This window comes from Trichoplax adhaerens, genomic scaffold (genome assembly GCF_000150275.1).
Source record: "Trichoplax adhaerens TRIADscaffold_35 genomic scaffold, whole genome shotgun sequence".
NCBI classification, from domain to species: Eukaryota; Metazoa; Placozoa; class Uniplacotomia; order Trichoplacea; family Trichoplacidae; genus Trichoplax; species Trichoplax adhaerens.
In genome coordinates, this window is record NW_002060975.1 from 66655 (window position 1) to 75870 (window position 9216).

At 34.6% G+C, this 9216-nt stretch overlaps 2 protein-coding genes across 2 annotated transcripts; one reads left to right on the forward strand and one right to left on the reverse strand.

Moving 5' to 3' along the window:
- Window positions 1-917: 917 nt before the first annotated feature.
- Window positions 918-1710, reverse strand: TRIADDRAFT_62076 (uncharacterized protein; the record flags this gene model as incomplete). Its single annotated transcript, XM_002118023.1, has 2 exons — window positions 918-964; window positions 1443-1710. 2 exons carry the CDS (start codon window positions 1708-1710, stop codon window positions 918-920), a joined length of 315 nt encoding a protein of 104 aa, XP_002118059.1.
- Window positions 1711-3850: 2140 nt separating this feature from the next.
- On the forward strand, window positions 3851-6073 carry TRIADDRAFT_62077 (uncharacterized protein; the record flags this gene model as incomplete). The annotated part of the gene is made up of 2 exons (XM_002118002.1): window positions 3851-4226; window positions 4905-6073. The coding sequence occupies 2 exons, from the start codon at window positions 3851-3853 to the stop codon at window positions 6071-6073; spliced, it is 1545 nt and encodes a 514-aa protein (XP_002118038.1).
- Between the last annotated feature and the right edge of the window lie 3143 nt (window positions 6074-9216).

Sequence of the window (9216 nt, forward strand, 5' to 3'; positions counted from 1 at the left end):
AACGATAGTTGTAACTGTAAATTAAGTTTTACGTACTGATTAGTTTATAAAATAAAATCAGTGGTGATGATACTGGACTAATACAGTATATCGATAGATGAGAGGCCGTTCGATTTCGAGTATTAGTCAAGTTAGAGGAAATCGTCTATTCTATATTGTGTTGCTGAACGATAGTTGTGAGTGTAAATTAAGTTTTACGTGCTGATTAGTTTATGAAATGCAATCAGTGGTGATGATACTGGACTAATATATCGATAGATGAGAGGCCGATCGATTTCGAGTATTAGTCAAGTTAGAGGTAATCGTCTATTCTATATTATGTTGCTGAACGATAGTTGTGAGTGTAAATTAAGTTTTACATGTTGATTAGTTTATGAAATAAATCAGTGATGCTGATACTGGACTAATATATCGATAGATGAGAGGCCGATCGATTTCGAGTATTAGTCAAGTTAGAGGTAATCATCTATTCTATATTGTGTTGCAGAACGATAATTGTAACTGTAAATTAAGTTTTATGTATTGATTAGTTTATGAAATAAAAGCAGTGGATATATTTGACTAATACGTATATTGATAGATCAGAGGCCGTTCGATTTGGAATATGAATCACGTTAGAGGCAATCGTCTATTTATTGCGATTCTGAATGATAACTATAATTGTAAATTAAGTTACGTACTGATTAGTTTATGAAATAAAAGCAGTGGATATATTTGACTAATACGTATATTGATAGATCAGAGGTCGTTCGATTTGGAATATGAATCAAGTTAGAGGTAATCGTCTATTCTATTGCGATTGTAGACGATAGTTGTAACTTGTAGCTGTAAATTAAGTTTATGAAATAAAGCCAGTGGTGATACTGGATTAATATATTGATCGATCAGAGGCCATTTGATTTGGAATATTAATCAAGTTAAAGATAATCGTCTATTTTATTGTGATTCTGAACGATACTTGCAACTGTAAATTAAGTTTTATATCTGATTAGTTTATGAAATAAAGCCAGTGGTGATATTGGACTAATATATTGATCGATCAGAGGCCGTTTGATTTGGAATATTAATCAAGTTAGAGGTAATAGTCTATTTTATTGTGATTCTGAATGATAGTTGTAACTGTAAATTAAGTTTTATGTACTGATTAGTTTTGTGAAATACAGCCAGTGGTGATATTGGACTAATATATTGATCGATCAGAGGCCGTTGGATTTCCAATCATTTAACCAGATGATCTGCAAGAGCATTTTCAAGTTGCAGATTCCGAGCAATGTAAGCTGATCAAGGCCTTCCCTTATTACCATAGCCTTATGAGTAGAGTACAATTGGTGTAACTAGACTATAGCAGTAGCTTATTGACAATAATATACTACCTTTAAGCAAACAGAACATGTTTCTTGAAGATCAAAATTCAAAACAATAACAAAACAATCCGCCCTTACCGAAATGTTGACTTTTTAACTCTTGCAATAGTTGGTTATCATTGGTAAATGCTTGTAGATCTTCTTGAATCAATTTAACACAAGGAGACATAGTGTAATCTTGATGTTTCAAGACTATGGTTAAGCAATCTTCCATGTCTTTCTCCTTCATCGATGTCTGATAGTACTTGACGGTATATGGCTTATGATTTAAAAATTGGAGAGCAGAAGCCGCTACAACAACGACATGATGACCTCTTTGGTGTAATTCATCACCGATAGTAGCCATCGTTTGAGCATGGCTGTGATAGAACTGGGAAACTAACAGAAATTGAGCTGCATAGCACGACTGAAATGATGTTTCTACATGCACTATGGCTAATGCTAATAGCCATCGAGAGAGCATAGTGTGTGTCAACTTGTGCTAATGTACTGTAAGCAAAGCAGAAATACGTGCAGTAAAAAGATTGTTGTCATCCAATCAGGCGAGGAAAGCCTGCCTTATTGACCAAAACAAACCATTTACAACTGTATCATTGGATATGAGAAGGGCCCGATTCATTCAATATGAATATATCAATATATTCATGAGAATGAACAGTCAAGTCTATTGGATCGCTTTCGATAGTCATGCCTATGCCTCCCTTTTGATCGAGTTAATGATATCTATTGAAGACGGAGAACGTGAGAAGGCAAGGCCTAGTTAAGTAAACAATTGCTATGATGATGTTGGTTGCTTCCTTTATCTACTGTTGTATTGATGTTATTCAACAGTAATATCGAGGATGAAAATACTAAAGTATATGTCCAGCAATCAACTCTATTCGATCATACTATAGGCAACATTTATCCCATAGGACTCTCTATCTGTTGCATTGCCGATCGTATTGGACTTGTAAAATGGATTTACTGTCCATTCAACGTTCATCAATCGTTTGCTACCCTGAAATGGAATGCGTAGTCATTGAATTCCTTTTATCCCCATGCATTTTGCAAGCTTCTACCCCCTTCATCATCGATTTTATAAAAGACAAGTCAATCTGCTTGTTTGCTTCCTTCCTCATCCACTTGCCACCACCCACAGCCAGTAATGTGCACTGCATCAGCACAGCCTAGCATTGATAGAGGAAGCGATCAAAACTGTTTTGTCGCTCAATTCTATCCCATGTCTACTTTTCAATGGCTCATCTTTGCAATAGAAGGCAATATCAAGCGTTATTGATAGCGATGATTGCCTTTTTTGCCACTCTTCAATAAACACTTCAACTTTAACCCACATAAAATAAAATAAATTATTTTTCATCGTTATCGACGACAAGCCCATGTTTATCATCAAGAGGTCATGACCTCATTTTGAGCCAGTCCCATTGCAGTTGGTGCTGTAAACTAGCTCTAGACTAGGATATTGTACAGGCGATTTTAGTCTGTAAGGTCTCCTGTGTTGATCATCGAGGCATAACAACATCAACGTTTAAGCTGGCTCTATTTTCTAGAGTGCAAAAATAGAAAATAACAACAGCCATTGATGGATAGCATGTTTTGCCATCTTGCTAATCTGATGGATTAATCAACAAGTGCTCGATCATGCCTGTTCTACAGTAGAATCACTATTGACGACAGCCAGTAGTTGTGAATCCGTATGAGTACTGGCAGGGGGAAAAAAACGAGTTTTAACCGAACCGGACCGAACCGAACCGAGCCGTTCTCAGGTGACTTACTGTCTATCCGTACAGTCTGCCAGACTACGACACGTACTGTACACTGTAGAATACAGTCTTTTGTACGCTGGTCTTGCGTCAATATTTTGATAGTAAGTGTAGTCGACTATCGCATACCAAGCTGGTGAAGATACGCTTTTGACTCGTGTCTTGGCTGTGACCTCCAATCGCATCGCCGTGACCTTTTACCGTCCTTGTTTCCTACCTCCATCAGCGCAAAATAAAATAAAATCTGGCGTAAATAACTTCCATCTTCATGACTATCATCATTGATTTATTGAAACAACATCGAGTTAGCGGTTATTTTCTCCATGCAATCTGTTCTAGTTGAACTTGTTGAATAGTTGCAACGTTGGCTGCCGACTTTTTGTTCTCGATCATATTACAAGAAGGAGAATAATCCAAGCCATTCATCGTCATCGTCTTCTTTGCTTCCATCGCTTAGTGGAGAGAAAACTTTATTGAAAATCATCCATCACGCTAACACCTTCAAATTCAATTGCAGTCTGTCTTCTCTTATCCACCATGATATCAAAACAGCTCGGTTAAGAATTGATCCTTCTTACTGGTATTAAATCGATTGATCGACGCTGTTATTAAGAATAGGTGGTGATTGAAAAAAATTCCAATTTTTTTTTCCCCCTCACCATTGAGTATTGAAAATATACAGTCTTGCTTAGTCTTGCTTCCATTGGCACGATGAAAACCATCATGGTAGTCGGCTTGTGGTTGGTAATGAATGCAATAGCTTGTGTTCAGCTTTCATCAGCAGCTAAAATTGCCATAGGTGCTTCATTTTATCATAGCCATACTCAAGTTTTAGCTGCCATCGGTGAAGAATTACATAAGAGAGGCCATTCAGTCACTGTCATCACATCTACAGCCAATCATTTTGTTGCTGGAAGAGGTTACAACATCCTATTTTATGAAACACCAGTTACTCAACATGATATTGGTAGTTGCACTGCTGTGGCACTCAAGAAGAATGATGTTTTCATTACCACTTGTATGAAGCATTTAATCGATGATAATAAAGCATACATGAATGATGATAGCTTACTACAGCAAATCAGAGCTGAAAAATTTGGTAAGCGATAGCTTGACTGCTGTTAGTTAACCTTTCATCCAATGCTCGAGGAATGGGATAGGACTACTGTGTTGTGCCATTTCTTGTATAGTCACCATACGGTAGAAAATCTTGCAAGTGACATTGATAGGTTACACCAGTCGATGGATATCTTATGTACATAACATACGGCATGTCCGCCATATTCTACTTTTCCTATGCCATTGTTGTTCACTTTTGATCATCATGTTATGATGATCAGTCATTTCTCGTATGGGAATACTTGCGATAACAAGTCAATCTTTTGCTTCAGTAAAATTTAATCCAACAAACATGATAGTTAACCAGGACAAGTTATGTAGCCAACTATAGTGAGCTACAAATGCAATAACATCATTAAAGGTGTTGAATCGTACGAAATAGACTAGTAGAAGATAATGCTTACCATACAATGAGATCAAAAAAAAACACACTATTCTCATTTTACACTTCATCATCCTATCTAAATAACTTTCTTTATTAAGTCCATTCCAATCTCCTATTCTCTATAGTCTTCATCCAGAACAACCATTTTCCTTAAGCGCAACTGACAATTGAACATACATGTAGAATACAGTACATGAATGATTGAACATAAATGTAAAGTATAGTACATGAATCTTTTTTTCAATTAATTTCTCTTGATGATGGTCATTATAGATGCTATCGTATGCGATATCGCTTGCTATCCGTGCCATGTCGTATCGGAAGCAGCCGAAATTCCAATTCAAATTGATGTCTCAACCCTTGGTTTCGTGGATCCATTCGTCAGTATTCCATTTCATATACCAGCTCCTCTCGCTTACCTTCCAAGGATGGGCTTAGTCGCTACCAATAAAATGAACTTATATCAGCGTACTATTAATGTTGTCATCAGTCCTTTAATCATGACATTTCTCGACAATTTCATATTTGATTCCCTTTATAAAGTGGTCAATAAGAGCAAACTCGGTTTGCAGGCGGTACCTAAATTTATTGATACAAGAGCTACATTTCTAATTGTTAATGGCGATTTTGCAATTGATTATCCACGTCCACTGACGCCAACATCCAAAATGGTTGGTCCTGTCCTACCAAAGCCTCCTAAATCTTTGCCACCACACCTGGAAGAGTTTATCACATCGAATCCTAACGGTACTATTGTGGTATCATTTGGTACAGTTGTAACAGCTGTCAAATATGTTATCGATATCCAAGTACTTTTCATGGCATTTAGTTTATTACCTTATAACGTCATCTGGAAGTATACCGAGGAAGTTCCCAAACAGTTGCTGACCTCCAATATCAAGATTGTTAAATGGTTACCGCAAAATGATTTACTAGGTCATGCTAATGTGAAAGCTTTTGTAACTCATTGCGGTTTAAATAGCATCCTAGAAGGTGCTTATCATGGCAAACCAATGCTAGGGATGCCAGTCGTTGGAGATCAGATAGCTCATGCCCAAAAAATTATTGCCAAAGGTGTTGGTGTCGTCTTGGATATCAAATCAGCAACAGTGAAAGAAATTCATAATTCAATTGTCAAAATTACAACAGATAAACAAATTCTAGATAATGCTGCCCAAGTCTCTAAATTAATTAAGAATAGACCTAACGGTAGGACACCAGTTGAAGAGGCTGGCGATTGGGTTGAATTTGCACTCAATTGTGATGGAGGAAACTATCTAAGGACAGAAGAATATAATTTATCTTGGTATCAGCTATATCTATTGGATGTTTATGCTGTTATTGCTATCATGCTGTTTATATTCGTCAAGTTATTAAACTTAGTATGGATGGGATTTGCCTGGCTTTGCTGCCGCAAAGGCAATAAACTGAAAGAATCATGAGAATTCGATGGATATACTATCAACAATTGTTCATGTTCTAACAATCGGTAGCCTTAACAGAAAGAATCCAATTTAATTCATTTAGCTTCAATAAACCCGTCTATATTTCTATGGTTTAACTGTTGACTATTATTCATAACATTAGAATATAGTATTACATCACTCTATCTGGTATAGAGCGATGAAATTGGATATTGATTACACTATTGTATATCGTTTACCACAAGTGCTTGTTATGTTGGGTACAGCTTAACTCACAATCAACAGTCAAACATCATCGTTCATGATTTCGAATATCACTACCGGTAACGGAAAGAGAGAATGAGCAGTATTAAAAACTTTTTGTGACTTTGGTTTCTATAAAGTAAGATAACTTAGCCAGTCCAAAATCGACAATCGGATTATCAATTAAATGCACTTACTAATCTACAGTTGATAGGCATAAATAAAGCCTGTTTTAACTCATTTTTCCATTGCAATGACTAAGTATATTACCTCAAAGAGCTAAGCTATCCTGTAACCTTTTTATTTGAATTGTACCTTTATATTAAAAGTTAATAACCACTCTATAATATGATGAATACTTTGCAGTATTATGCTAGCATGTTTTTGATTGAAATAAAATTTTATATACCATGATACAAAATCTACGGTGAATGTAGTTTCAATCTTTTAGTAAATTTAACATATCATTCTCTAAGCCATTTTGGATAATTTGAGACAGAAACTGTCCGATCCAATATGAATTAAAGTTGTTGTTAATACATTAATAATTTAAAGATACTTGATTCTTTGTAGCATGTTGTAATATTGCTACCTGAGAGTTATTCAATCAATACTATTACGAGTGATTACTGAGTACTAGAAAGGATGATATTCCATTATAAGGCCAGATTATTTTTAAAGCGTGTTTTAAAAATTTTTCTCTTCTCATTGAATCATAAATGATGAATTGAATAACGTTAAGGCACCATCATGCGTGGATGGTCGCACATACTTTATCTGTAGTTTTAACGGTTATTTGGTAAGTGTAATCAATACTTAATGATTATTGAGATTGATGCTAGAATAATTATCATAGACAGTAGCCCTAAGTACCCTATTAGGGTAAAATAGGCTACGTAAATCAGCAGTTATCAATTTTAGGGATAGTTCTAGCGGTTGAGTGCTTTTATGAAGCTAAATACTGTACTAGTTATAGATTTTAATATATCTTCCATTGATGTCTGTCTGTTTATGGTACAACTTTAGATAATGTAATGGATTACTGGTTAATCATTTTCTAAGGAAAATAAACGTATTTAACATCTTACGCCTCTACCATCGAGTAGATTTGCTAATTGAAGTTAACTGCTTGCAAGGTTCAGAAATAAAGTCATATGCTAAAACGACGAGTATTGATATTTTCTACAAAGCAATGTAGTTGCGATTAAATTTTCTATAGTAATTAAGCTCCTACAGGTAAGCATAACTTTTAAATGTTTACTTCACTTTATTACATAAGATTATGTTCGTCTTACAATGACCAAGGACTATCTAGCTGCAATCGGACTATATAATCTTAGTCTTAAGCTTATTTGGGGTTGCACTACACGAATGTTAACAACGCAAAGTAGTATACGCATCTACGAGGTTAAGGAATAAGGCTTGCTGTAATCACTGCCAGAATACATAAATTTATCTCTCAGACTATTCCCATAACGGTATGACTAATTCCTATAAGTAACTTTAAATTGTATCAAAGTTTTTCACCTTAATAACTATTCGAGGAGGGTAAGTTCCGTAGGATCGTCGGGCTAACTAGCTTACCCCATAGAGGTGAAAGAAATAGCTTTATTCTTTTACCATTATAACTTAACCGTTGTAAAAATAAGTTATAAACTTTATCTCGCACTATTGATATTAGTATTGAGTATTTATCCTTATTACAATACTAATTGTAGAGTCTATTTCAAGAATAAGGGGTAAAATGTTAATTAAGTTATGTTATTGATTAGAATTGGTATCATCAAATTATTATTTAATGCTAGTACATGCTGTTCCCATCAAGTCATGAAATGTTAGTATTAGAAGTATATGAAAGAAAGGTAATGTAAAGAAGCCTAAACTTCACTATTAGAATTTATGCTACAATAAAAACGCGCAAAATATGGTGAGTTATGCTGTATATAAGTATATTGTCTCATGAGTGATACACGGTATTCCTTGGAAAATAGATTCCTAACATTGCACCTCTCAAGTTTATTGTAAAGAATTGATTCCAGTGAATAAAATTTTTATTATACTATACGTAAAAGAAGTTTTAATAAGATGAAAAGCAATATTGAAAGGGAAGAAAATTCCTACTCTGGCCTAAATGTGACTAACAGGATGCATTAACCTGTAAACATAAGTATATTCGACCCATAGGATATATAATGCTATCCTTGAATACTATATAATGCATGGAACTATCAACATTATCTTTCCACCTAGCCATTCTAAAATTCTCCCTAGGATTAATATGGCGTACGCGCTTATGATAGTGTAGATTTCATATAGACATCTCATTTCATGAAGAAATGCACATACTAATATTATACTTGATTTCCTTTCCATACCTCAGTTTATGTGCATTAGAATAATTTAAACATACTGTAGGACTAAGTTCAATCAGTTAAATAATTGCACTGAGCTACAAAATAGTGATAATTGCTTACAATATCTATCAAAGGAAATAACATGAAGATGACGACTAATTCCAGCCCTATAAGATGTAATGTAGTCAATAATTATTCTAGCAAAATTTAGACTGTTGGCATCAAAATATATCAATATCATGACATAGCCTGATTAAAGTGATGGGCTGGTAGATCTAGCTATTTTCTTCGTTGAAATCATACGGTACTACAGTAAACAGTATGGGGTAGTAAAAAAATATCGCCATTTATTGAATTGAATAACAGCGGCAGTATGGCAAACATGTGTTAATCAATAATTATTAATTTAAATAAATATGACGTTATACGCCGCATCATTAATATAAATATACATATATGTGTATTAATAAAAAGGAGGAATGCCTAATCCTCTGCTAAAGATCCCTATATTATTTATAAAACAATTCTATAGGTCTATACTTTAAAACGACATTAAAATTCATA